The 27,864-nt window shown below is 53.1% G+C and overlaps 8 protein-coding genes across 8 annotated transcripts; 5 read left to right on the top strand and 3 right to left on the bottom strand.

Moving 5' to 3' along the window:
- Nucleotides 1-1,733: 1,733 nt before the first annotated feature.
- On the top strand, nucleotides 1,734-3,932 carry PG986_007898 (uncharacterized protein; the record flags this gene model as incomplete). Its single annotated transcript, XM_066844120.1, has 3 exons — nucleotides 1,734-3,300; nucleotides 3,350-3,613; nucleotides 3,673-3,932. 3 exons carry the CDS (start codon nucleotides 1,734-1,736, stop codon nucleotides 3,930-3,932), a joined length of 2,091 nt encoding a protein of 696 aa, XP_066700232.1.
- Nucleotides 3,933-5,497: 1,565 nt separating this feature from the next.
- Nucleotides 5,498-8,707, bottom strand: PG986_007897 (uncharacterized protein; the record flags this gene model as incomplete). The annotated part of the gene is made up of 3 exons (XM_066844119.1): nucleotides 5,498-7,785; nucleotides 7,851-8,289; nucleotides 8,357-8,707. 3 exons carry the CDS (start codon nucleotides 8,705-8,707, stop codon nucleotides 5,498-5,500), a joined length of 3,078 nt encoding a protein of 1,025 aa, XP_066700231.1.
- Nucleotides 8,708-9,888: 1,181 nt separating this feature from the next.
- On the top strand, nucleotides 9,889-10,613 carry PG986_007896 (uncharacterized protein; the record flags this gene model as incomplete). Its single annotated transcript, XM_066844118.1, has 2 exons — nucleotides 9,889-9,954; nucleotides 10,011-10,613. The coding sequence occupies 2 exons, from the start codon at nucleotides 9,889-9,891 to the stop codon at nucleotides 10,611-10,613; spliced, it is 669 nt and encodes a 222-aa protein (XP_066700230.1).
- A 1,008-nt stretch (nucleotides 10,614-11,621) lies between these two features.
- On the top strand, nucleotides 11,622-12,236 carry PG986_007895 (uncharacterized protein; the record flags this gene model as incomplete). Its single annotated transcript, XM_066844117.1, has 2 exons — nucleotides 11,622-11,827; nucleotides 11,885-12,236. 2 exons carry the CDS (start codon nucleotides 11,622-11,624, stop codon nucleotides 12,234-12,236), a joined length of 558 nt encoding a protein of 185 aa, XP_066700229.1.
- Nucleotides 12,237-15,759: 3,523 nt separating this feature from the next.
- On the top strand, nucleotides 15,760-16,321 carry PG986_007894 (pro41 protein; the record flags this gene model as incomplete). The annotated part of the gene is made up of 3 exons (XM_066844116.1): nucleotides 15,760-15,817; nucleotides 15,882-16,198; nucleotides 16,259-16,321. 3 exons carry the CDS (start codon nucleotides 15,760-15,762, stop codon nucleotides 16,319-16,321), a joined length of 438 nt encoding a protein of 145 aa, XP_066700228.1.
- A 2,921-nt stretch (nucleotides 16,322-19,242) lies between these two features.
- Nucleotides 19,243-19,799, bottom strand: PG986_007893 (SEC14 cytosolic factor; the record flags this gene model as incomplete). Its single annotated transcript, XM_066844115.1, has 3 exons — nucleotides 19,243-19,317; nucleotides 19,383-19,506; nucleotides 19,633-19,799. 3 exons carry the CDS (start codon nucleotides 19,797-19,799, stop codon nucleotides 19,243-19,245), a joined length of 366 nt encoding a protein of 121 aa, XP_066700227.1.
- A 1,258-nt stretch (nucleotides 19,800-21,057) lies between these two features.
- On the bottom strand, nucleotides 21,058-24,392 carry PG986_007892 (RhoGEF domain-containing protein; the record flags this gene model as incomplete). The annotated part of the gene is made up of 7 exons (XM_066844114.1): nucleotides 21,058-22,043; nucleotides 22,080-22,304; nucleotides 22,363-22,597; nucleotides 22,654-22,872; nucleotides 22,931-23,131; nucleotides 23,229-23,552; nucleotides 23,619-24,392. The coding sequence occupies 7 exons, from the start codon at nucleotides 24,390-24,392 to the stop codon at nucleotides 21,058-21,060; spliced, it is 2,964 nt and encodes a 987-aa protein (XP_066700226.1).
- A 1,645-nt stretch (nucleotides 24,393-26,037) lies between these two features.
- PG986_007891 (26S proteasome regulatory subunit) lies at nucleotides 26,038-26,926 on the top strand (the record flags this gene model as incomplete). Its single annotated transcript, XM_066844113.1, has 4 exons — nucleotides 26,038-26,208; nucleotides 26,261-26,333; nucleotides 26,392-26,723; nucleotides 26,798-26,926. 4 exons carry the CDS (start codon nucleotides 26,038-26,040, stop codon nucleotides 26,924-26,926), a joined length of 705 nt encoding a protein of 234 aa, XP_066700225.1.
- Between the last annotated feature and the right edge of the window lie 938 nt (nucleotides 26,927-27,864).

The following is a 27,864-nucleotide window of genomic DNA, read 5'->3' as shown; positions in this document are numbered from 1 at the left end:
CACCATTGGCAAGGGCGCCTCTGTTGATTGCTTGACACAATCGCCCGGTCCTCTAGCAGGAGAAGTCGACAGACTGGCGAGAGAAGGCAGTCCTCGACCGGCCATGCAGCCGAGCACACAACATGGACGGTGCCAACCCGAAACGCACTGATGAAATGAGTAACAAACATCACGACATCCACACATGCACTAACAACACTAGTCCCCTCCAGCCTGTTACTACCTTTCTGCCTATGCTCGCTTCTTGTCACCTGCTAGTACCCGGGTTCTCCGTGCCAGTTCCTAGTGCACATTCAAACATATCCTGTGAGTGGTTAATTACTACTATACAGAGTTGCGTATTACCAATTTCTTCGAGATGTCCGTTTCTTATTACAAGAGGCCCTGAAGTTGGTAGGTAGGTAGGCACACACTTTTGCGCATAGTCGCATGTTTTTGGTTTGAGCCAGGTTGGCAGTTGGTGACTGCCTGTGGGTAGGAATCGAGTCACTGAAATACAGTTGATATCCACTATTCACTCGGTCTGAGTAAGTACATGTATTTTTCTACACACGTTGTCACCCATGGCATTTCTTTATTCCAGTTGATCCGGCGGAAGAGAGAAGAAAGCGGTGGTCATTTTCGCATTCCCATTGAGCACATCATGCCTTCTTCGTCCGGCCGCCTTGTCCTGTCCATTGTCGAGATCGGTCTTCCCTCGTACAAGCCGGCTCAGTCTTTCGATGGTCCGTCCCACCCAAGCAGACCAGCCCCTTCGCCCACGTTCAGCTCCGAGGTGCCAGGGCGCAATACCGGCCAAGATACCAACCGAGTTAACAGACAGAGTGGCAGTCAGTTGGGAACTTGAACTTGGGACCCATTTCTGCGGCAGGCTAGCTGGTACCTGGCCAGTACAAGCCAGGGGACTACTCTCCCTAGGGTATGTACAGCCAGCCCACAGTCCACAGTCGCCTGCTCCTCACCACCTCCAGTCAGCTGGTTCGGTTCCCCATCATTGAGAATGACTTACGGCTGGTACCCTAACGAGTTTGAAAAGCAGGCGATCGACCCGCTAAAGCCTCCTCCCCCCCAGTGCCCGCCCCAGGGGCCTTGCATACCACCTGCACCTTCCCCCGTTACTGACTTGAAGTCTATTTTCCGATTCAACTTTCTTGTTGTTTTCTTTGACTGACTGGTTGCTTGGCTGACTCTCCCAGCGGCCGGCGACGTCCAAGATAGCCTCCCTCTATTGTATTGCCTCAACCCCCCAGCGCAAACAGCCTTGGTCTTGTCCTGCGGGCCTTTGTCTTATTCACTTTTCCTGCCCATATGCGCTGCTTTCCAACATTTGCATCAGATATCAGACTTATTTTGAGATACCCTCCACAGCTTTTGCCCTTGTCGCACTTTTTTCGTCAGAAGTCGCCCATCAAACTCCGAAACGCCGACTTCGACTCCCTGGCCCATCTTGGCCTACGCATGTCCATTTGCCTCCCCTGATCCGTTTGTTGCCGTAACAATCACCACATCACTTGTTGCGACGGCACAAAGAATTGTCCGAGTTGTTGCTGGACGGCTGGGGTTTTGGGAACTCGAGCAACAGGGTCGATTTTGTTGCAAAAAGGGCAGCCAACCGATCTCGTTTGTACCTTGGGTTTTGAATACAAGTCAAAAGCTATATGGGAATTGGCTGCCGCGGTTAGACGGTCCTGTGTAACGCCCTCGCGGTCGTCAACGGTCTCCAGACTTGTGCAATGGCTGCCGTGACCTCCAGCCCCCCGCCGCTGAATCCGCCGTCTCCGACCCGACCTACACAACGGAAGCCCACGGTAGCCCCCAATCGTTCGCCAGAGCGCCATAGATGGAGCGGGACTGAGGAAAGCGACTCCAAGCCCTCCCCGCTGGCGATACCGGACGCTCCCAAGATGAGAGCTGCGCCGGTCTCTCCAGTTCGTGTCAGCTTCCACCCCGACAACTGGGCCCAACCTTCAAACGTTAGCATTGAAGGATCGCAGGCGCAACCAATGCAGCCTGCAGCTTTAGAGCATGCGGGTGAGGGACGGCTGTCAGATTCAGACGCAACCGGCACGCTTCGTGCAAGCTCTGATACGTCACCCCAAGAAAGTATGGGTGATCATGAGGCCAACGGTGATGGTCTCCGGCGTAGCCGTGACACGGATACGTCGTCCGGTACTCAGCAGATGGCATCGACGGAGTCTTCGGTTGCGACGAACGCCAGCTCCGTGTCACAAGATGTAGGCGACAGTCAACTTCTCTCAGAGGGGACTTCGCCGGAAGAATCGGTTGTCGATGATAGCGCTTCTGTTAAGCAACCCGTTCCACAGTTGCAATACCACCACCACCAGCCCATGGCTTCACCTAGAGTCGCCAGTGGCCCTCTAGACGTCGACCCCAGGCCATTATCGACCGTCAACCTTAACGAACAGGGGATGGCCATAAATCGACATCTTACTCCAACTTCGGCGGCGTTCCAGAGGAGGAGTTCGATGCCTCGGCCACAGTCGACGTACTCGGTTTATTCGGACCTGAGTCCAAGAGGGCGGTCGCCCGGCTTGACGCGCAAATCTCCGGATGCACGCCCAACCTCGTATGCAGAACTACTGAACGTTCCGTACCCCCAGCCAGCGCCAGCACCGATCACTATCGACAATTCTCAGCTTCGAACTAATGTGGGGAGTAATGCCTCGTTGCTGAGCACGCAGAAGACGCTCGAAATGTACAGGCAGAACGTGAAAAAGACCAACGACCCCTCGATCCAATACTCTTTTGCCATTTTTCTCGTTGCCTCAGCCCAGGAACAAGGTGTCTCGTTTGGGGAAACTCCGAAAAGGAAAGTTTCCAAGGAGGGAGCCACGTCAAACGAAGAAGGACAACCTTCTCCTGCAGAGCTAGTGCGTGAAGCCAAAAGTATCCTCACACGATTGGCCAATGGCGGGTACCCTTTTGCGCAATATTACCTCGCCGATGGGTATGCTTCGGGCCTTTTTAACAAAGGAAAAGAGGATTATAACGCCGCATTTCCCCTCTTCATTCTCGCTGCGAAACACGGCCACGCCGAATCTGCTTACCGCGCTGGTTTATGTTACGAATTTGGCTGGGGCTGTCGCAAAGATCCTGCGAAGGCTATCCAGTATCTAAGAACTGCGGCATCCAAGACCCATCCGGGCGCCATGACTCGACTGGGCAAGGCCTGCCTCGCCGGCGACTTCGGCGAGACTCGATATCGTGAAGGCATCAAATGGTTGAAGCGGGCTACTGAATCCTCCGACACCATTTACAATGCCGCTCCCTACCAGCTCGGTACACTGTACGAGACGGGCTACGGCGAAGACGTCTTCAAGGATCAGAGTTATGCTGCGGAACTTTTTTACCCAAGCAGCCGAGCTTGGTCACGCTGAGGCGAGCTTTCGCATGGGGGATGCTTACGAACATGGCAAGCTGAACTGCCCGCGGGATCCCGCTCTCAGTGTCCATTTCTATACTGGCGCAGCTGAGGGTGGCCATGCGGGAGCTATGATGGGATTGTGTGCCTGGTATTTAGTTGGAGCTGATCCAATACTCGAAAAGGACGAGGAAGAAGCCTACGAATGGGCACGCAGATCTGCGGATTTAGGTAGGTGGCCCGGTCCGAAGTGATACGATGCCTATGCAATACTGACTGAAACACCACAGGCTTCGTCAAAGCTCAATATACTGTCGGGTACTTCACTGAGATGGGCATTGGGTGCCGCCGCGATATTCTCGAAGCCAATGTCTGGTACGTCAAGGCAGCAGATGCTGGTGACGAGCGCGCTACACTACGCCTAGCTGCAATCCGTGCCGCTGTCAGTGGGAATGGCGCACCTATGGAAGTTGCACCACCTAAGAGTGCGAAGATGCGGAAGAACCCGCCCAAGGATGGCAAGGATGACAAGGACTGTTCGGTGATGTAATAACGGTGGCATTGCCCATCATCAAGACCTTTAATGCCATCTTGGCCGAGCCTCCCAGGAAGCCCCGACATCATCGGCTTGCGGCTTCATTTTGGATATGTCCCACACAATAGCACGTCAAACATCAGCACGCACTAAACTACCATCGTTGCAAGCTGGAATCGAGCATTTCGCGGCCCTCGCCAATGATTGGATGGGTCCGTACATAGCACCCCAAAATTTCAGGACAAGGAATGCGGCAGTTTTGCGTCTTTATGCGGAAGTTTCTTCGGTTAGACACAGGATAGGAAAGGGTGGCTCTGTTTTTGTTGCTGTTCTTCGTTTTCTGCACAATTGCTCCCTGAAGTCAGAAGGACATTGCATTTGCATTGTGTTCACGACTCGTTGCGTCTGGTGGGGAAAAGCATATGGCCTGGTCGCGTTTATAAGGCCTTAATGTCTATCTGGTGGTCGTGTCACAACCGGCGTTCGTTTTTTTCTCTTCTTCTTCTTTTCTCCGCCGCTGTTCTTTCTCCTCTCCTATGTCTCTATTTTCCCATTTACGTCTTGTGGATATGACGACGTGTGGCAGGCAGGCTTGCATGAAGATGAGGAGATGGCCGGAGACGCTATTTTGCTCGTTGCCGTTGTTGTTGTTATTTGTGTTGAGCGTGCGAGTGAAATACCGAAAGAGGGGGAGAGAGAGAGAGAGAGATGATGATGAGACAGAATGAGGGAGCAAGCCACGATACCGAGTCCCCCCACCCCACCCCGCCTTGATCGTTGTTGGATTCGATAGCTGTACAATACTCAACCAACAATCTGAATAATGCCAATTATGCTGAACTCACGTGAGCCTGTGCTGCATTTATCCAACGAACTGGCTAGTGGCTGCGGTAGTGATGTTATGCTGTCTGGCTAGCAACCTGTTATGTGATGGTGAAACCAGCCCCCTTGAAACCCCAACCTCACACATTTCAACTCCAGTAAACTTTAGTCTAAACTGCTTCCTCTGGCTCAGTGTTTATTAGTATGCCAGCATGAATTATCTTCCCGTATGTAACACTCTTTGGTCTTCACGAAGTATGTAGGTGTGGTTGGATCTAACTGGATATGGACCTGAGTTACCCCCTTTATAGCTGTATTATTAAACTGAGTCTTGGGTAGTCTGCTACAACCAATGCATTACTACTTCTGTCTCGAGGTATATATACCTCGTCAACAATCACTAGTAAACACATGCCATAATAAGAAAGGTCTAAAGCAGGAATCAGCAGAGGTCTTTAGTAAATATGCAAGGTATATACTAGTTCCATACACGCTACGCCATGCGATGAGAAGTAGAAGAAAACAAAGAGCCCTCCCCTCCCAAGCAGGCTCTCGTGGAGTCATTATTAACGTGAAATCCCCAAAACGCCCCCCATGATTTCTCGTAGACGGCGTGACAAAAGCAAGCGCAAAAAGATCCCAACGCAACCCCGTCCAACCAACCCCTTTCCAGTCATCAAACTTCGGAACTTGGATGCTCGTACAACCAAGATCGCCCTTGTCCATCACCAACACCCTCTTTTTCTTCTTCTTCTTTTTCAAGCTGTAGTAGATGTCTTCTTTCTCTCTTCAAGATCCTCCCCAATTTCATGGGGCCTCTTGGGATCGACTACAGCCGTAAACCTCTCATCGCCCCAGCGCGCACCGATCGTGACCCAGACGTGCTTACTTGGACCGCTATGGACTGTTTCGCGGCAGCCAACCCATTTGAGGCGCTTGTCGCGGGTCATGTTACTGTTGCCCATGCCCTCATTGGTGACCCACTCCTTGACTACATTCTTGATAAAGTCTACCTTGCGGCGGAAGTCGTTCGAAGACGGGATTCCTTGCAGCATGGGGTTGATCTCTGGCCGTTTGCGCGTGGTATTGCGTGTTGGGCGGATCGCGGGCTTGGCAGCAAAGTTGAGCAGGGTCTGGAGCGGGTAGCTGAGCACGGCACGCTCGTCGAGGGCGGTCTCGTCCAGTTCACCAGTCGCCATGAGCTTCGTGGCGGCCTCTTGAGGTAGATGCCAGAAGTGACACCATGTACCAGTGGCATCAAGCACGATCTTGGTGTGGTCAGGGAAGTTGAACTGCAGGTGCCCGTCGGCAAAGACCCAGCAGCCCACGTCGCCGATGCGCTGATAAAACGTCACGACGTTGCTTGGAGGCAGCGCAGGGTCTGTGTTCATGGGGATCTGGACATGGCCTGTCTCGTCCGTCGCCTCTTGGTCCCGACCGTATGCCATCATATAGTTGGCAAACTTCTTCCACAAAATTAGATGCTCCCTCTTTCTGTGGTCGTAGATGTCCTTCCCCACGGGGATTTTGCCCGCGCTTCCGTCTGGGTTCAGACCAATTTTGAACTGTGTGGGGTGCACGGAAACCGTGGATAACCCAGTCGAACCATTGTTCTCGAAGAACTGAATGGGCTGAGACATTGGTACAATCTGGTGCCGGTCCGAGTAGCTGGGGTCATGACGTCGCTGACAGTGCCGCTCTGCCTCGTGGACCAGGATGCAGGAAGGAGGAAGCATTACTGGCTTACTGCCTTTGCCGCTGCCCGGTACACTCTTGAGAACACACCCCACGCTGCCATCATTGAGTATATAGCCCAGTCCAAACTTGTTCGAGTAGTCCACCCATTTTACCACAATATGTGGCGGTGAGGGTGTCGTGGCCTTGCCAACAATGGCCATTGATCTCGAGTTCAACGCCCGCTCTAGCTCTGCCTGAAGACGTCGCAAGCGTTCAAGCACAACGTCGGGTTGGGTCTCTGGGACAGTATGCTGGCGTTCTGACGGACTGAAGAGCGTGCCCATCTGGCTGTCAGCTTGCGAAGCTGAAGCTGCGACTGCTTTCGGAGCGACCTTCGGTGCAGCTACTGGTGCAGGCGCAGGCGCAGGTGCAGGCGCAGGAGCAGGTGCACTGGCAGCACGGATGTCTTTCTCCTCAACCTTGATCAAATATGACTTCTTGCCTTCAGCCGGTTGAAGCCGGGAAGCTGGTACCTGGGTTCTTATGGGGAGTGAGATCCGCTCTGCCGCCGGCTCGGCAGGCTGTGACAGGATATTATCATCTGTGTTGCTCCGGGGTAGTTCACGCCTGGGGCGAGATCGTACCGTGCCGCTCGCCGTGGGCGCAATTGCCATCTCGGCCGCCGTACGAGATCGAACCACTCCAGCTGGCTTTGTCGGTCGACCCTGGGCTCGCTGCTGAGCTGCAAAGCTTTGCGGCGGCGCTCTGAGTAATCCTGTCGGGCCCGACTGTGTAGACATTGTTGACTCCTCGCCCGATCTGCTAGGGAGTTGCGGAGGTGGCAGAATCTGGGGCTGCATGAGCTTCTGCTCTCTGGCAACTTCGTCATATGGGCGGTAGACAATCCCCTCGACAAGCGGAATGATCGGGGTAAGCCCGGCTTTCTCTTCCAGCGCGACCTCCTTCCAAGTGCTCGCATAAACCTTCTGGACGTTGCACCAGGGGCCGACTTCGCAAGTCCGCGACATTTCTTTCAGATTCTGTAGATTACGGGAAGCCATCTCGCGCGTAAGCTCGATCGTGTAAAAGTCCTCGCTGTCGGGCGGGTAGTCTCTGAATTTCGAGGTGATCTCGTTGAGTCTTGGCATATATCCCGAATAAAAGAAGTCGTGTTTGACGATGCTGTCGGGGTCGGGCCGCTTGTCGGCATCCTGGAGCATGTCCGCGACTATCTCCCTTGGCCTCCTGGCTGATGTACTTGTTGGTCCCTTCAGGGCTAGGCCACTCATAGTCTCGGTTTCTCGCTCGCCGGTAGATTTCATCGGTTGTTGACGACTGGAACGGGGGTTTCGATGTGAGCATCGCAAACCTATGCAGTCAGTCAGTAAAGTTCCCACGCAAGTCTTGCTAAGATTGACTCTCACATTATAATACCTAAGCTCCAGATATCAACCATATGGTCATGGCCTTTGCGGCCTTTTTCCAGAATCTCGGGTGCGATGTAGTTGGGTGTACCACATAGAGTGGTTCGACGAATAGTCTGCATATCCTTGCCGGTAACCAGCAAAGCAGCAAGGCCAAAGTCGCCGATTTTGGTGTTCATATGTTTGTCGAGAAAGATGTTGCCCATTTTGAGATCCCTGTGGATGATGCCTTTGGCGTGCATATACTTGATAGCTCCAGCTATCTGGACAGAATAGTAGCGCACCTCGGGTTCCGTCAGCCCCTTGCGGCGCTTGACCATGTCCATGAGAGAGCCGTTCGGGCACAGCTCCAGCACAAGATAGGTGGAGTTGTCAAACGAGAATGCTCGCAAAAATTGGACGATGTTTGGTTGGCGCATCTTGGAATGGATCTGAAGCTCGGTTTGGAACTGGACGCCATCACCTGTGAGTACAACAAGCTCTGAAACTGCCGATGGAAGTTGAGTTGAGACAAACCTTTTGCTCCATCTTGGGCGGCATCTTGCTCTTGACGATCTTCAAGGCATACCTCTTCCTGTGGCCAGGTATCTGCCCCTCGTAGCATACGGCAAAACCGCCTTTGCCGAGCATCTTGCCGACCTGGTATGTCGCGCCATCTCTGCGATCGGAGCTGGGCGGCTCATAAACCTGGGCCGGGGGCGGAGGAGGATGCTCCTTGTCTTTTTGAGCCGCCTTGGAAGCCAGGGCGGCTTTTACCTTGGCGGCGTCCACGGTGGCTCTGTTCGGTCCTTGGACGACGTTTACGTCCCGCGGGGACAAGGCGTCGGTATCAATGCCTTGCTTTGCTGCGTGAACTCTGTCCGCCATTTGACTGGACACAAGTTCGCCAGAAGGCAAGAGGGTGTGGCAAGCAACAGAAAAGCCTACTGGTCCCAGCAGGCTTCTGTTTGCGTTGTCGGGTTGGGGTCGATCTGCGGGTTGAAGGTAGAATATCAGCTTGGATTCCTCCCATATTGTTTTGTGGTGCTATGGTGTGTTGTGGGCATCGACGAGTTCGTTTTGGTGAGAGCGGTTCTGGCTTCCCAGAAAATGCCACCGACGAGATGCGTATTGGATTTTTGGGCAAGACGTAATCGCTGTACTTTTTTTATTCTTCCAAGCCTCCCGCTGCGAGTCCGAAGCTCGGTTGGGAACAACATCACACTGGCCAGAGGAGGTGAGCGGAGGGGGACGGGACACTTACAGAATCGAGGTGCAACAGCATCAAGCGAAATAAACAACACAGTCAAGCCAGGCACAGTTGCAACGCGAGTCGTGACGAGGTCAGAAAGACAAAAGTCAGAGTTCAGCCTTCTTGTTGGAATAGGAAACTCTTTGTATGATGACACGCCGGTCTCGAGAAGACATTTGCTTTGCTGGGCCAAGTTGAACTGAATTCATTCAGTGTGGATGCCGTGGTGACTTTTGGTTTAGCGGGCCCCAGAAAAGGTAATGCTGGCTGGCCTCACCGGTTGGCGAGGCAACAGCAGCATCAATTGGCTTTGATTTGTCTAAAATGGTGAGCTAGCGAGCCTTTAGTGAGCCTGGCTTAGGCCGCCTTGGGGGGGAGAGAGGGGGCACTCTCACTCGGGCAACCGCCCACCGGGGGACGGACAGCGGACACGCAGCGGCCATCTCGCTAAGCTGGGTATTGGCCTTGTCTACTAAGCTCCGAACCTCCGATTTTCCATTAATCCATCCCACTTCCATTGGGAGAACATCGGACCCACCAAGATTCACCCACGTCGAGCATCCATCATATACACGGCTCTGCCGGTGACGTCTGCACCGGTTGCTTTGACTGCAAGATTCCTGCCCTCGACTTCTTTGCCTCGTCCCGCTCGTGGAGTGCGATAGTTGGCTGCCCCTACTGCTATTCGGCCGGTCCTACTCGGAAGCTCCGAGCAACAATAGAGTAGGGCTGAGAGCTTCTTGAGCTGCTTATGCCCTCGAACCCAGGCAACGACAGCTTCCCCAGAACTCCTACATCACATGGAGTCGGAGGCAAAATGGTAGCCCTTCCGTTATTCAAGCTCGCCTCGCTTTTCCTGAGGCATGTATCCAAGTATGGTGCAGTAAGTGTCTACTCCCCCCTGCACTGCACGACGGTCCGGACGTTGACGTGGCGTAGAATCGCATCAAGCATCAGGCACACGATCACCCTGGCTTTCGCCGCTTCGCCGCCCGATATGGCCAGGCCATCCATCAGCTAAATATGCGTATGTCGGTCGCCCTGCTACGAGACCCGGAGGCTATCGCGCGTGCCAAGGAGAAGGCCGAAGCGCCGACAGTCAAGACGGAAGAGCAGATCAAGAAAGAGGAAGAGTTCAAGGCGAAACACGGCTTCACGGCCAGTCAAGCGCGGACAAACCGGCCCTCTAACATACTGAGCGTCTGGAAGCGAAAGTTCCGGTCACTGCCCGAAGCCAAGGCCGTTGACTTGTTCGCCGATGTCATTGGAGATGCTTTCATCCTTAGTGTGGCCATGGTCTTGATTGTCTACGAGTGGTGGAGGTCCTCCCAAAAGCCGGACCATAATGCCGAACGGATAAAAGAGCTGAATGCCAAGCTCGCCCAACTAGAAGAAGAGCGCGAAAGGGAAAAGATGCGCCAAGAGAGTCGCATCCTGACACTAGAACAGGCCCTCAGGGGCTTCAAAGATCCCAAGACCAAGCAGCCACTATTGCCCCCGGCGCCTACTGCAACACCTACAGCCTCGCCGCCGGCGTCGTGATCGTATTGACGACTGCATCGTGCATCGGCTGAATGTGTTGGGTGCGGTCAGCTGGGAGTGGTGAGTATACTACCATGCTGACGTACTGCGCGCCATTTATATCTGTATATTACAAGTTTATGTTGTGTATACTTAGATAGATTTGTCTGCCCCAAGCCCTACTCGATCAGTGGCTTCTGCTATGGATGGTATAGAAGTCTCATTCTTGTATACAGATGGCCATTGTACATACATGTACCTCGACGAGGTCCACGACCATCTCAGCTCCAACAAAGGTTGAGGAGGAAAAAAACGACTATTTACATATATCTATTTCTCTTGAGTGTGTCGACTGAACTATGGTGGTAAGCAGTCCCGATTACTGTATAGACCACATAGCCCAGGTCAATATTTTATGACACATTCGTCAGTTATGATCCAAACCGAGAGGGAACCAGAAAGTGTGTGCGTATGTTTAGGTACGTATTTGGCAGGAAGGTGCGACCGATGGGTGACTTTCCTTCGCATAATGCAGGGAAAGCTCTTGCTTTGCCCGGTTTCAAGCAACATTGAACAAATTTAGAACTGTTTGCAATACTCCAAATGGTGGTTCAAATCAAGATCAACGTGCAAAAAGTAGGCACTTCTAATTTATCCCCGTTGCCCCTGGATTCAACACCCTTCTTGTCACTGGACGGCTGTACTCAGGACTTCAGCTGCTATCTTCAAAACCCCAACCGAGAGGCGGCATTTCCGCGAATAAGCTCTAATAGCAACTGGGTGGCAGGCGTTACTGGCGGTTAGTTGGTCATGGAAGCGCCTTTGTTTTGTACGTCCATCCGCAAACGCCCTGATTGGGCGCCACTGGTATCGGCGCTTCTGCAGAGCAGCAGTACTCCTCGATGGAAAGGTGCGGTACCTCTGACTTACTTTTGTAATGGATGGTTCAAATTGCCGCGTAACATTTCAAGGGGGGCGAGTAGGCGCTGACGCCCAGCAGAGAAACAGTTGCAGTCTCACGATGTCGCGATGCCGTTGCCTCCCAAAGATGGGCGTTCCAAGCCAGCCCTGAGGGCCATTCTGCTGTGCCCGCAAGAAGTTGGCTCAGACGCCGCTCGACAACGCATTGAACGTCTCTACCATTTGGATGGAGGGCAGCATGCAGTTATCGTGTTCTTCATGCAGCAGAGCCGTTCGGGGAGCGTTGCGGCGTCGCTGATGAAGCTACAACTTGAGTATGTACATGTCTACCTAGCCTGTGCCCACAGCCCATAGCTTGCGCGCGTGCACAGAAGAGCTAATAAGCCTACAAGACTCATGAATGGACTCGAGATGCCAATCATTCCCGTTTCGTCCATTGACGCGGTGCCTGTTACGCTGTTGGCTTTCCACCGGCAGTTGGCCACGGCCGGGGGCGGCAAGCAGGCACTACCCGCCTCACGGAGCCTGCTGCCCTACTGTTCTGGCGCGGAGAACCTGTCGGAACATTCTGCCAATATCTTGAGCGGTGTCACCACGGGAATGAAAGACCTGTCGGAAAAGGCAACAAGTGCCCAGGGAAAAGAGGAACTGGTCGGGCACCTTGGGGAAGCAGAAGCCGAGCGAGCCATCAGCTTCTGGAACGACGAGTTCCCCATGGACTAAATACTTTGTCCTTGCACCAAGTATATACGCCAAAAGTGAGAAGATGTCACCGCTATACTCACGGATAATGCTATGCCATGCTCCGGGGTAATTCTAGGCGTTCATGGTGGGACGTGGAAGTAGGCGGCGGCAACTTGCTCCTTGGATTTCGGTGGAAGGACTGGCCATAGCTTGAGTGTGTACATATATTCTTCTGAGACGGCACACACGGACCTGTCGAGTGAAAAAGTCAACGTTTCCCACTACTAATGGCCATCGCTATCAGAACTGCCAATAACCAGAGGGTAGCATAACTATATGCATCCGCTCAGATAGTACTGGGAAGTGCTCTGCCGGCATCGATCCCCAGACTTATCATGGTCATCATCTGTGCATACTTGGTAATATTGCAGCACGGATGCACTATTCATGGGGTGGTCATCCATGAGAGTTGTTTCTGTGAGCGCGATTCGAGAAGGAGGTCTCGATGTGTGACCCAACCTCCGGGTCTGCAGCGGGAGAGGTGCAGTAGTACCATATGTGATTTGTATGGGTCATAAGGGCCAACTACACAGGCAGGCCTTCTTCCATCCGAAAATCGCCTGCATTCTGCCATGGAGCCAGCCTCGAAAGTGATGGACTGGCCAGGCTTGCTTACATACTCACATGCACCTGTTGTTACACCGCCGATGCCATATGGTGGCCATCGCATGAAGCGATCCGGCCCAATCAACGTGCTTCTCCAACCGCCGATAAAAATAAACTACCGGCACACCTGCACGCTTAGTGTGCATGCGCGGGATTATGGCACGCTGCAGGAAGCAGCCTGTACATAAGTTGCCGTGTATATTAATTCCTAACCGGTTAGCATGAGAAACCATCTCATGAATTGAGTACCGTCGGGGTCAGACGGAACAAGCAGTGGTTTTTCGGTGTGGAGGAATGAGTAACCTGAAATCCGAAATCTTGCATCCCATCGTCCCAATCTCACGATTCTTTTTTGTCGACATTCGAGTGGGCGGAGCCAAGCCCTATTTTTCTTCTACCCTTCGCCAGTAGTGGCGATGGGGCCAAGATATCAAACAACATTAAAAAAAAGAGTATGCTTAGAGAACCTAAGGTTATATTCTGAGACCAAAAAGCGGGATGGTAGAGCGGGCTGGCTCAGTCTCCCAAACGTTAACGGCATCTGATGGTAAAGTCAAGCTTCAATTTTGGCATGTTTCAACGCCCACAACCTTATGAGCGTAATCTAGATTAGCTGTTTCCCGAGGGGGAAGCCCATCCATCTCATGTTGTTTAAACAAGGCCATTTTTTTAAAGTCGTCCCATGGATTTTGGCTCTCTGATCCGTGAACAGGGGAGCGGGGGCCACGATGTCCCCGTCTCTAAACTTGACCTGTCTCAGCTGCGAAACCTGCCCATGCCTAGACCCGGTAGGCTGTCTGTCTTTTCCAAAAGCCTGCCGACTCGTCGCATCCCAAGCTTTTGCCGTTACAACGCCGACGGGCTCACGGACAGGTAGCTCCCAATGTGAGCAGCACTGTACGCTCGACGCCACGGCAACGTCAAGCGGAGCGGTCAGCACACCAGTTGACATGGACGCCTGTGCCCCCTTGCCTTTAGGTGGTTTGGCACGACAACGAGCGAGCGACTCGAGAGTCGAGACGGTGCAGCGTGGTCCTTATTCCCAGCTTTCCGTTCCATCCGTGCAATCCGGTCGACTGGCGAAAGACGAGATGAATTAATCATTTAGAATGAGCAACCAGAGATGGGCTCTTCTTTTTCTTCTGCTGCTACTTCGCTCGCATGCCTGATGTGGTAACAGAGGCGGAGGCCCGTCCGTCGCACCCACCCTTTTTCAACGGAGATGCTTCAAAAAAAAAAACCTAGGCTAGAACAACCCGAGACTCGACCCTGGACCCCTGCCCAGCACCCTGCCTCTTTGCTGCGCGGATGGATGGCTCGGGGGCTGCCCCCTGTCAGATCAATGCATGAGACAGCGCGGCTGAGGCTCTCATTGGAGCAACGGCAACTTCTAGCCGCCCAGCAAAGCCCAATCACGTCGAGTTCGTGCCCTCCCACACCCGACGCTGCTCGCATCTCTCAAGAGATACCTACTCCTGACTGCTCTTGGCCGTGTTGCTTGCAGCTTGGCTCACACGCAAAATGCCTGTAAAATGCTGGGTAACCGCCTTGCCAACTGCGCTTCTTCATGGGGCCCTGCCCGACTAACGGCTACGTCCCCATTCGACCTGTCCAATCGAGCCATGCCGTGGCCTAGCACAGCAGCCCAGGGTCAATAGTGCCCCCGATCCTGCCCATTATGAGGTCTGCTGCCAGTCTGCAGCAACCGCCGTGCTGCCCTCGAAAACCCCATGCAGGCCTCGAGTGAAGGCCCGCAGCATCCCCTCTGCGTCCCCTCTCTCTGCGCCCCCCAAGATTCTACCCGCTCGTGCAGCCGCCTGCGATTGGCCCTGCTGCCTCTCTTGGCCACGCCTGAAGGGAACGAACCATCAGAATCATGTACAGTCAGTCGGCTGGGATGCTGGATGCGAGCGAGCGAGCTGCATATCGATGGCGGTTTTTCTCCCATCCGGATCCACCGCCAGTCCATGCTGGCTCTTAAGCTCGCATGCCTCCGCATGTCTGAAGATCTGCCCTCTCTTACACGAAGAGGCTCCTGTTGCTTCATAATAGACCCCTTCTCCCCCGGCACCCCGTTTTGTCTGATCTCCAAACCTTTCTTCAATGCAACTACGCAGAGCCGCAACCAACATCTCCTAGACAGGCGTTCGGCCCAACACCCCTGCCGGCTATCAATCTCTAGGCTGTCCTTGATCACCCGCTCCCAAACAACGCTATCTGCCCTTGCGTACCAAGCCGTCCAGCCCTCCACCAAGGGATACACGGCTGTCCCAGACTCGGTCACGGATGCTGCCAATGCCGCACGCATGCCCGCCGTCACGATAGATCGGATTAGCAGAACGTGGATCTCAAACTAGAGGCCTTCAGCCTCACGTCAGGAACATCTGATACCCACACCAGCCCGGCTTGTTTGTGTCGGCTTCTGACACAGGCCATCGCTCCACGGGAGCACTGCTCCCACGCAGGAGCCACCACCACCACCACCCCAGTCGGCCGCTTGATATAGTCCACTGAGACCCCCCATCACCAATCATCCTTCTCTCTCTCTTGGCCTTGCTCTTGCCCTTCACTTCTTTTTCTTCTTCCTACTTGCCAGCGCTGTGCACTGTCGATAGCCTTCTTTCATATCGGCGATTTCTGTTCGACGCGACTGCAGGTCTGGCTACCTTGCACTTTACTTTCTTTTCGAATCAACTTATTTCATATTACGGCTTTGGTGGTTTATTTTGGGTTGTTCTTCGAGTTGGATAATCGTCTTGGGGTCAGCATCAAAAACCGACTCGGGGAAAAGAGATATTATTCGACAAGGGGACAGAACAGGAGAAAACAAGATCGACGTGGAAGAGCATACGGAAGACCAGCGCTATAAATTCGGGCTTCGGTTATAATCGACATAATGGGAAGACTCATCAAGAACCACTGGGCGAGGCTCATCACCATCACAGCCGCATCTTGTAGGTGGACCCGTTCATGATAAAGGGGGGATTGGAAGCCGACGGATTACTAACAGCCTCTCAGACCAAATCGTGGCCGCTTTCGAGTCGTTCTTCTGGCCTAAGATCTTCTGGGATTTCCTCACGAAAAGTCTTGACGCCGGTGTCAAGCCCGTTCCGGTTCTGCAGATAATCAATCTGGTTTTGGGGTTCGTCATGTTGGCGTGGGAGTGGCCTATTGGTTTCCTGGCTGGATCATCCATTCACCGCAGTCTCGAAGCCCGTCTCGCTGCCCTGCCTCTGTTCGCTCTGTGCGCCCTCCTGATTTACCAAGGCACCAATGCCGGCGTCTACTATCTTGTGGCCATGGTCATCTACTTTTGGGCCTACTCTGAAGGCGAGGTATGAGAATATCCATCACTCCGGAAACAACCGTCCACAGCCACTAACCGTATGAAACAGATCATTTGTGCAAAGCCCTGGACTTTACCTCAGCGCAACCGTGGTGGCGGATCTAAGGCGTGATCATGACGCTTATATCGATCGAAAAAAGTCTCGGGCCCGTGTCTCATTCTGCTCATAGAGAATTGGATAGCAAATCATCACCGCCGAACCTTGTGTGCACATTCCCCTTCTCCATCGATGAGCGGAGTTCAACCTTTTGTCTGGCTCCATCTGGCATTTACACTACGGCGTTATTTGATACTATTCAGCATTACCGGTCCATATTGCGGATCGTGTTACGACGGCCTCCACGGAGGGAGGCCAGGAGGGAGGATGACCTGCCCACGATTCTGATCGAGAGCCACAGCAAACGGAATGGTCGATGATTTACGGGCTCGGGCCGGCGCCTTCACGGCGGCCAGGCGGGGATGATGATATCAGAAGCAATCGAGGATACCCTTGTCCCAAGGGGCTACGGTTGCGGTATAGGGAGAGAGGAGGCTCTGGGAAACGCTACCTACGAAAACAGAGGATATCGCGAACTTACCATCCAGTCAAGTCACGGTCTGGGGGTTTGGTCGGATAGGCCGAAGATCTGTACAAGATTTCCTAACCCACGTTTTTACGCACCTGGTTCTAGACTCGTCGCGATATAATACTCTGCACTGCGTGTAGCAGCCAAGCTAAACCAAGCAAGTTCTAACATTTTACACATAATTATACCACCCGGTTTCAGTCAGATACGTCACCAGTAGTTATTCAATTCTGACAAAGTGCCATGATGCTACCCACTCGTCGAATCGTCACCTGGGGAACTGGACCATAGAAATGAGAAGGAAAAAAAACACCGTGTCATAGCACTTTCGCCCCATCTCCAGCTGTCTCTCACTTTCTTTCCAGTCCGGGGACGGCAACTCAAATCGACCCATGAATCGGTCCCATAATCATGCTTAATTTTTGAGTTGAGATGGCACTTGCCACGGCCGTCTGCTCTTTCTCTCTCCCCCCCTTCCGTGCATGACGATACCAATCTGCCACAATCATCCGAAAGGGATGGGATGGGATGGGATCGAAATATCTCACACCCGAAAACTCCTGAGAATCTCGTGAGTCGTCGTCAACAGCATCAAGACTTATTACGTGTTTTGCTACCACTTTGCCCACCGTCCCACAATCCCTCCTCGCCCATGTCTATGTCAACCCCGATGCATGCTGGCTGTACTTGCACACAAGGAAATGCGAAACCCGCCTTGGGAAGACGTACAGTAGTAGCAGTAGTAGGGTCCCCATCTTGTGTCATACAGTTCGGTGTCTCTGATCATGGCTTGTCTGCCCGTGCTTTCTCGCTCGCTTGTTCTTTTTGCCTGGCAGTCTGGTCTGTCGGATGCTGGTAGATCGGCGGGTTTTCCGAAACACTGGCTGTGCGGCATCTTGAACCAGCCAAGCAAGCCCCCCCTCCCCCAAGCCGAACAGCCGGGTCACGGCTGAAGAATTTGGCTGCCAAGCCACGCACACATAAAGGGGGTGGTCCACAAGCGGCTTGTGTGTCTATGTGAGTGTATCGGGACACATAACGGTGGTCTCATGTTTTTTTTTTCTTTCTCTTCTGTCTCTTATTCTTTTTTTACACCTTCCGTCTTTTCTCCAGGTTTTCCTTCTACGCCTCATCTTGCGACAGCAATAGTGGATTAGGTAGATCAAAACATGAAAAAAAAGACGCTGAGACGAACGAAAAGTAAGAATTCCACGATCGTCCCATCTAGAACCTGCCTGGATTAGAATGTCGTCTACCTAGTACTTGCTTGCCCTGTATTGATCACCATCGTCGTCATCCCGTCATTGCAGGCTGGGGATGACCTGTCAGATGTATGGCATTTCCCCCCGGTCGCGAGTATCATGCCTCTTATAGCGAGGCTCTGGGCCTTGCCATGTCTCAGCCCAGAATTCGAGGCCTTTCCCAGGTCAATCATGGAATGACTATCGCTCGAGTCACTCGTCCGTCTAATGGGCTGTTTGTTAGGGCTTTGCCGATGAAGCACTTATCAATGGTATAGACGGGGGGTGGTCTACATGCGTGGTGGTGCTGGATAACAGCACACACCAGACGACTTGATGAACAACGTGGGTGGATAAACGAGACCGGATATGGGGGCAGCCGGCTGTGCTCTCTCGAAACAAAGAAAAGGCTCCCCCCGAATCCCACTTGTGGGTAGTGCCGTGCCCGCTTCTTCTCTCCTGTGCCAGCGCACCGGAGATTGCCACGCACGAGCAGGGAAATGTACTGCATAGCAGTGGTTGTATGGGCGGGCCACCCAGTCCACCTCCCGGGGCTCTGGGACGGATTCGGACGCGGGCGGTGGCGAGGGACGGACAGGCAGAGCAGTAAGTAGCTCGATGACCCCGTTCGGGGGTTGGTAGGTATAGTAACCGACTTTTATCCGTCCCTCCGACTTCCAGTCCGTAGCACCCAACCAGACTGAAGGCGAGTTGCTGCAGAAGAGCATGGCAAGGCCCCGAGCCGTACTCAAAAACCTATCAGGTAAGGTGATGAGGACCAGAAGTTTCTGAAATCCGAAGGACGTCAGCTCTCTGGCGAGCGTCGAGGTGCAGCAGTTGGTAGGGTAACGATGGCCGGAGACTGATTTAGTAGATTGGAGATCATTACCCCGGAACGTGTTCCGATACGGACATGGACATTGGCCAAAGACAACCGACATTGCCATACTAAACTGGTAATTACGGTTCGCATCACTTTCATTCCATCAGGGGCTAGCATGAGAGTTGTTCATATCATGTCTCATTCAGAGCATTGCTCATTGCTAACTGTGACCGGTAGGCAGGCACTCTTCCGGGAGTATGTCTCTGAAATCCTTTCGAGCTCCGAGTACGTCTGCAATACTACCTAGTCGCGCTATCGATTATTGATGCGCCTATATGCCTCCGCACAACCGAGCAGTCATCCTCACTCTTCTCAGAATGCGACCAACGTATCATTGTCGCATTTATCGGGTACCGGGCTGACCGTTGACGATGCTGCCCATCTGGGCATCGTTCTTGGGACCATCGCGGCCGGGGAACTATTGTTCAGTGTTAGTCGTTTCTGTGTGGCAGCCAGAACGGCGCAGTGTCTTGGTGGGCTTACCTGAGAAGTCTCTTGGGTGCCCTTCTGTAAAATCACCTTGATGACCTCCTCGTCGTTGGAGGTGCCGAACTCGTTCTCCAGTGTGCCCTTGGAAGCACCATCGAGCTGGCCCTGGGTGCCTTGCCTGATGGAGGAATTGAGGTTAGCCGCTGATCTCAAGCAGATGCTTCGTATGGTCTCGGACGGTGACCAATATCCGCCAAGTTGCCGCGGGGCAATAGAAACAGAGGCGTAGTGGGGAACAACTCACTTGTGTGTGACGAAGATCTTGAAGGTAGAGATGAAGTGGGCCATGGGGATGGAGGAGTCCTCCTTCCACTTCTTCATGGTCTCGACATCGTCAACGAAGACGATGAAGTCCTCGCCGTCCTGGCTCTTGTAGTGGAACTTGGTCTGTACAGCTTCGCCCTTAACCATTTTGACGGTTGATGATGTGTGAGTTCTGAAAAAGACTAGATTGATGGGGTGTGTCGAGGTTGTTCGTGGGGGTATCACAGGAATTGTTGATGTGTTGGTTGGTTGGTATGATTGAGAAGTGAAGATGGTCGAAGGGAAGGCCTCGCAGTCGATGGAATTTATTGGAGGGGTAACGCAGGAGGCCAGCTCAGCTTCCAAGCCGTCCCAGCTGTGCCATGAATACCTTCTTACGTACTACTTGGTACTATTGGTGCTATTGGTACTAACCAACCGGCACGTAGCCAGGTACTCTGGCCCTGCAAGCTTGATTTCCTCCCACTTTGTCCCGGGGTTGTTTGCGGGATTGCGCGCATCAGTGCCTTATGCTACGTCATCGCCCAGCTGCAGCAAATGAATTGATGGCCTGACACGCGACAATGGCCTGCCTGCCTCCTAGTCCTGCCTGCCTGCCACTGCCGCACTGGCCACTCCGCTGTCCGGGCACTGTTTGGGACGCCCGGCAACCAGAAAAGCTACCCCGCCATCCGCTGGAATTGCTCTACGTCATTCTGGAGCTTAAAAATAGGTACACCAGGCGTGTGGGCTTTCACCAATGGACCATGGACCTCATCGTAAAGAAACAAATAGAACTGCCCCTCACTGTATCAATTGAGCCAGATCAGATCAGGGTCCGGGCCGTATCATATGTCACTCACTGCTAGTAGTAGATACAGCTCTCTCCTGACCTTGGGCACGCAAATCGATAGAATGGTTGGGCCCCGAACCAGCAACGGAGACGGGTACCTGCGGTTGCGAGATCGCCGATGTAGACGGAGAAGGAGGGGTTGAGCGGGACATCATGGCATGGCAATCAGGCACAGCCAGGCAGTTATCGGCCATCGTCTCAGCACGAGGATTCATAGGGAATATACCCTTCTCCTAAGGACGGGAGTATCGTCGTAGTCTATATACAAGCTTCCAAGAAAAAGAAAAAAAAACGAACAGTACGCTTGTCCAACAACAAACCACCCTCGAAGCACACAAGCTGATCGACTGACTGCCTCGTACCTACGGACTGACTGGCGAACCAACCAAAAAAACCTCCATCGTGGCCAAGTGCGTAAAAGCTGCTAGCAAGCACTAATATATGGAGGGGCAGTCATGTTAACGAGAGTACTCAAAGTATTAAGACCATTTCCAGAATCTTCTCCTTCCATATCCCGGGCGAAAATATGCAATAAGAAAACATAAGAGGGGTATCATCGTTTCATTAAGTGGCTTAACGGAAAAAGCTCCGGAGCCCGCCGGTAACGCGGCTTCGATGCAGCATGCCGACTTTCGTCCACTTGCTGCCTGACTTGAGAGTCGGCACCGTTTCGTGAGGGGATTGCGCCGTTGGTTCTTCCACGTGGTGCTGCACATTCTCCTTTCGTCTGTCCGTCGAAGCTGGCGACAGCGACTTGACCGACTGTGTGGTTGTGTGGCTCGGCCGCAGGCTGTTCGCCGGCGATGTCGAAAGGGGTGGTGTCAACAGAGACATTGTCGTCTCGTCTTGCTGTCGCTGCTTTGACGGCGGCCGCGGCTCCAGTCGCACAGGGCTGGTCTTTCGGACCGTGCCCTGGGCAGAAGCCTCGTCGGTAGCCGAAAAGTTGGGACTTGAGCTGCTCGCTCGTTCCGCCTCGTCGCAGATCACCGGGAGGCGGCCTTGCACATAATCAAAGTCGCCTTCTAGGCTTAGCTCCGGCGTGAAAAAGTCGCAATCCAGGGTAGGCGAGCTGGCCGTGTTACGGACCAGGCCGCCGCTCTCTTCATGGGGCGCGCGGCCCGATGTTTTATCGACCAGCTTCTCCCGAGCTTTGTTCATGCTCGCAGTACTCGGCGTCCGTTTCAGGAACGTGTTCGTAATACTCGCAACACTGAGCTTCCTCTTCATGGCCGAGGCAGAGTTGCGCACCAGGTATTCGCTCTTGGACCGGTTCGTTATACCGGGGAATGGCAGAGCCGCTCTACTCCACACATCGGCAAGCAGTGCCTCGAGGCGCGCCCGTTCACCTCGGCCCGGCGATAAAACAGGGATTCTCGAGTTCGTGGTCAACAATGACTGCGAGCGGTTGATCGGAGTCACTGATCCGGAACCTGATGGATCTCTCAATAGTGTGGTGTTTTTCAGTATAACCTGACATAAGGAAGATTTGGGCCCAACCGTTGTGGCCCGATGAATCGAAAGCCGTCGCGCCACAGTACCTTGGTAAAGCACGTCAGTGTCTGACTCGAGAACGCGTTATACTAAGTTTAACATACCTGGTTTTCCAAATACGGTTCCAAGACTCTTGATATCCAAAGATAGTGAGCTACACAAGGGTGCCTCGGGATGGTCATGTGTCTCATTTGGGATCAACCCAGTCAAGCGTGTTCGCCATTCCATCTCCTCCTTCGGCGTGCAGGCAGTCATGATGATTTCGTATAGCTGGTGATCAATTTCAAAGACCAACTTCCAAGAAAAGGGGGCCGTATGGCATTGGAGACCTATCAGGTGTGAGTAAATGAGCGTTCACCTGTAGGGGTTCAAGTACGGGTGGCTTACCGCGGCCATTGTCTGCTTCTTCGAGTTTTATTGTGTTCAAGCCGATGCATGCTTGGATGGCATATACTTGATTCAGCCCTTCGGCAGTCGCGAGACACAGAGAGTCTCTGTATAACAAGCATATCATGTATTGTCCCTTGACACCCTTCCTTGTCTGCCAGCAGACATGCAGAGCGCCGCATAGCTGAATCTGTCCCAACAAGCGCACGTTGGCTTTGGTGTTCGCGTCGAAAGACTGTAACTCATTAGTACGAAGGAATACCAGTATCAACAACACAACCATAGGCGTACCTGGTCTGGGAAGATCAACCGATCTTGCAACAACCACGTCTTCTCCACTGTTACTTTCACAGACGGATCGTCGGTGGCACGGTTGATCTCGGCCGTAGCCTCGCGTAATCGAACGAGAACGTTCTCGATCTGGGTATGTGAATTCGGGCAGTCGTACACAGGAGTGTGCTTCAGCAGCTCTGCGAAGAGGAGGGGATATCTGCAGATTCGTTGAATTGGCTGTTTCGGGTCAGTATCAAGCAATGTGGGATAAAAGCAACATTAGTCGCAAATGTACCTTAACTAGAAGATCGCCGATGGTGAGTGACTTTCTCGAGCGGTCCACATGGTGGTTGGCTGACCCCAATGAAGCTGCGAGCGCCTCGAGCCCCTTTTGGTACGTCTCCCATTGGGGCATTGCACGATGAGTCGATGCCACGTCCTTGATCATCAACTCATACTTGGCGCCGTACTCTTCGTATACGAAGAAACGATACATCTAAGAAGAGTTCAACCGTTAGACTTTGGATCTAGTACGGAGCCGCAAGGTTCAACACGACTCATAAACAAGGCATGGGGGTGGGCTTGCAACTAACCCTTTCGCCAAACACCTGCGCAACGTCTGCAGCAATGGTGGGCTCAGCTATCATCCCGGGAATGTCTTGCAGCCACGGTGTCCCGTCCTTAACCTCCGGGACCGAGTCGAGACTGTACCATCGCTGATGATTTGGCCTAGTCGTAGGCTTATGACCCGGTTGGACGACTTGTTGCAGCTGAGTATATTCCGAGTTAGGAACCACACGGTGTAGCTCACCAAGGATATCCTCGTGCAACTCGACGATATCTGTCAAATTCCGGTTGATTGAAGATCGGAGTCCCTGTTGCTGTGTTGGCAGTGAAGCAAGTATCGTAACATAGACCTTTTCTCAGGAAATTAGTATAATGAGCTTGGAGCATGTATGGGGTTGTAAAAGGTATCGTCCTACGTTCATAAGGAACTTGATATCTCCTATGTAGCTCTCCTCTGTGCTTATGAGCTCCTCAATGACGCGGCGTCTTTGCAGCTGGCGCTCCATCACTGCAGGGTCGATCGACACGGTTCGCTCACACCGCGTACTCTCTTCTGAGAATCTCGTCCGCGAGTAGGAAGCCCTGCTGCTGCGTTCTGTTCTCGAGCAACGAGATGATCTGACGGTGTTCCGTTTCGAACGGGTCATTGCGCTGCCTGCAAGGCTTATGCTCGCGCTCCTTATTCCTGCAACATAGCCGAATGAAGAGTCCGATGATGATTGCCGGTGCCGGAGACTCGAGATGTTGTCGCCCAAATGAGGAAACAGCTCCTGCGACCCGCTGCTACCATCCTCCGAACTCTGAGCCCGGGGCCGGTTGGCCCGCCGCTGGAGAGTCTTGATCCATCGGTGGAAGGGCTTAGCCGCCCGAGGCGACTTCGTGTCTTCATATGAATGCCAGTCATCTCCAAAGTTGATCTGGGGGACATCGGTATTAGAGGCCGGCGACTCATCGTCACCTTCGGCGTGCAGAGACAGCCCCAACGCTGTAATATTGTCCAAGTCTTTCCATCCTTCAGAGTTCGTAAGGGGAAAGACGGCACCGCAGTCGGACAGGTCAGGATTCGGCCGGCTAGGTCTCATAGACAATTGGTGGTCAGAGGCCGGCATGGCCCAGCTGCCGGCGGCTCTATCGCTGGCGGAACAGCTGCGGAAGCGTGGGGGTTCACTGCTCAATACAAGAGCGGCCATGGTGCCAAAGACCAAGACGAGGACGGGGCACGATGTCGACTTATCAAACCAAAAAGTGAAGATGCCAAAAATTGTTCCAAGAGCCAAAAAGGACCTCCAAGACAGCAACAACAGATACCAGCCACCAACTGGTCATGAATCAAAACATAATGACTGGCTGCAGGGAAGATATGCAGATGACAACGACAGGAGAAAGTCAATGATGCAGCCCTATCGGCCTGCCCCTCGAAACATGCAACAGTGAAGTTGCGGGCCTGCAACATGGTAGCATAAGAAAGAGCATGTGTTGGGAAGCTTTTGGGTACGTCCGGCCTTGAGTCGAGAGAGGGAGGAGAGACAGACAGAGAGAGAAAGAGAGAGGCAGTGACGAGTCCCAGGCCGGGCAGAGATATGCAAGGAGCATGGGATGAGCCTGGGGGAAAGTTGGCTTCTGTAGCTTCCTGCATATCCATTTTCGTTGAATGCGATGGAGATGGCGTCTTGTTTATGAGACTGTGACACAATCACGGTATCCCATGGTGACACCAAGGCAAAGGTGCGTCATATTGACAGCGTCTGAGACCCAGTGACATTCCGATCGCGAAATAAGTCAATGAAGATCCCAGTGCCCACAATGTCGCTCGTTTCCCGGATTGGGTTATTTGCCAATGGCTTGAGCTTTCTATCTAAGTAATGTCCCATGTCAGAAAGGAGAATTCATATCTCCGAGAAGGTGGCACGGTATGTTCAATGTTCAGTGTTATTGTCCTCTTCCCTTCCATGTTCCTCGGTTTGCATCTGGCCCAATTCCCACTGGCCGGCGCACGCTGCTTGCTGCTTGCTGCTGGTGGTGCAGCTGCTTGCTGGGGGCTGTTCGATTGTTGAGGCGAGCCTGGAGATTGGAAGAATACCAATAAGGTTGAAAGCAAGGGCTTGGCACGTAATCATTTATTCGATTCCCTGTCCGAATAGTACGTTTATGTACAGGTAGCCATGGAGGATTTTAAGAAGGTCTCGGTGTTTGACCAGCTGATACTGCTGTGCTCCTACACGTATGCATGCAAGACATGGATCTGCTTTTGCTGATCAATACTGTACGTGTAAGTATGTATGTATCCCTGGCATCCAGCAGGCCATCGTGGTGAACTACTGCAGAGTGCAATTCGCTGAAAGCGTACCTCTCCGTAGCAAGTTAACGAAATAGAGAGACAGAACGGTCAGACCTGTGTGGCATCTGACCTTTATAATCTGGCAAAGTCTGGATGATATAAACCTGCCTTCTACACTTTCATAATGACTGTTCATATAGACGCTCGCTCGCTATAGCTGTACTTCAGTCACCAACATCCATCCATTGCAGTGATGTCCCGTCCCAGATGGACGGATTGTTGCTGGGGGCAGGTGGGGGTAGGCTCGTCTCGCAGGCCTTGGGAGACAGCTCCGTTGCGTTGGCCTCCCGCTATCCGCTAGATAAGCTTGACGACCCCGCGCTAGAAGCGACCTATGGAATCCGAAGACTACTTACTGCCTGGTTAACGCGTCCCGCTGTCTACCTACGGTACATGTCCATTCAACGCCTGCTTGAAGGGCGTGCTCGAGTTTCATCCGAGGAAATCCATCCTCTCTCCCCATCCATAAACGATGACCTGACCGACTGCGTCGTAGAATGGGCCTTCCATTGAGAATGGATAACATACACGCACCAACAATCCCCTCGGGGCCTTCTTCCAGGCCCCTCGCCAACGGCAATGCTGCTCAACTCTCGTTTGCCGAGCTGTCGCAAAAGAAGGAGAACCTCGAGGCCGAGTTGAAGGCACTCGGAGGCGTACTGGACTCGGTAAGCTCGTTCATGCGAAGAAGCGCGAACGTGCCATTGACCGACGATGCAGCATGGAGTTACTATGGAGACGCCTCTTACGACGCCCGATGGATTTCCACGAGCAGATATTGATGTCCCGCAAGGTACGTGACTGCGACGAATCGCGACACGAATACCGGACTCTGGTTGACCCAATACCAGTTCGCACGACCAGGTCGCGTATCATCCTGCTGCGAAACGATTACAAAGACCTCATGAACGCTATCGAGAAGCACCTCCACGAACACTTTGCCACGTTACAAGACCACGATGATGCGCCTTCGACAACAACAAGCGGGCCCGGAATGCTGGGTGACTCCATTCCAGACACCCTGGATGCGCCTTTTGCCAAAGTCAACAGCTTGGTTCCTGGTGGTCCAGCAGACTCTGCAGGCCTGAAGGCGGGCGACGAGATTCGGAACTTCGGTTATGTAAACCGAACTAATCATGATGGTCTAAAGAAGGTTGCGGAATGTGTCCAGGGCAACCAGGGCGTAAGTGAAATGGCATTGGGCATGAGAAGAAGCAGCCTGCTTGGATGGATGGGTAAAGCTAACTGGCATTGCAGCAAAACGTCCTTGTCAAGGTGTCACGTAGCGCCGATGCAACCAGAAGACAGGAGCTTCAACTGACGCTCGTTCCACGTTTGAACTGGGGAGGCCGCGGCATGTTGGGCTGCCACATCTTACCAATGTGAACGGAGCCACGCATTATTTGCAAGCCTTGGTGGATTAGTCACCCGAGAAAAGAGATACTGCGGCCAGAATGGCCGAGAAGGCTAAAAAGATCAGGCTTCAACCTGAGAAGGTGGTTACCTACACGGAGCACCCAATGAGGTGGGTGGTTTTGTTCTGCAAGAAGCCTGCCTAACGGTGTGCCTGGGCTAGGTATCAAACACGATTAATAAGCAGCAAATCTACTAGAATTGAAGAAGAATGCACTGCCCAACAAGAAAATGCTGCCGTATAAAAAAAACCGTGCAGCTGCATGCGTAAATCTTGAGTGTGAAGCTTTGCCTACTCCGACATCATCAAGTTCTGTTTGTGTACAGCAGAGACAGGACCTTGAACCCCACCAACCCCATCGTCATTTCTGCCTATCGCAAGTGGAAGAATCAATCAATCCCCTCTGTCAGTCGCGGCGGTAAGTCCTGCCTCACACCGCACCAACCTTGACGACCGGAAGGTTAGGTAATCGATAATCGATCCAATCAGGGCCCGCTTCGATCACGTGCCCCACCATCCTTGCCTGTCAAATTTTCCTTTGCCAATGGCCACGCTAGACGCCTGGTATCTGGGCTTGGGCTGGGCAGTGCCTGTGAGCCTGTGAGCCTGTGAGCCCGTGAAGATTTGGGAGGGGAGAAGATCGGGGAGGACTTAACCTGCAAGCAGCCTGTGAGCCTGAAAACAGACAGACAGACGGCCAGCCAGGCGTGCCAGGCAGGAAAAAGCCCCCCCAAGCCCCAAGCCCCTCCCTCTTTTCCTGGTCCGAGCCCAAAGCGCAGCGAGCGTCACTGAGGCAAAGGGAATGGGCCCCGCTTTTCGTGCGAAAAACAAACCTCTGGATTTGATTATTGGTGACCCAACCTGCCAGCCTGCCTTTGGTGTCGAATAATCTTCTGCCCGCCATACTAAT

The sequence above is a fragment of the Apiospora aurea genome (genome assembly GCF_038362705.1).
Source record: "Apiospora aurea strain CBS 24483 chromosome Unknown utg000005l_segment0_segment0, whole genome shotgun sequence".
NCBI lineage: Eukaryota > Fungi > Ascomycota > Sordariomycetes > Amphisphaeriales > Apiosporaceae > Apiospora > Apiospora aurea.
The sequence above is the reverse complement of the archived record's forward strand: the minus strand, read 5'-3'. Positions and strand labels throughout refer to the sequence as shown.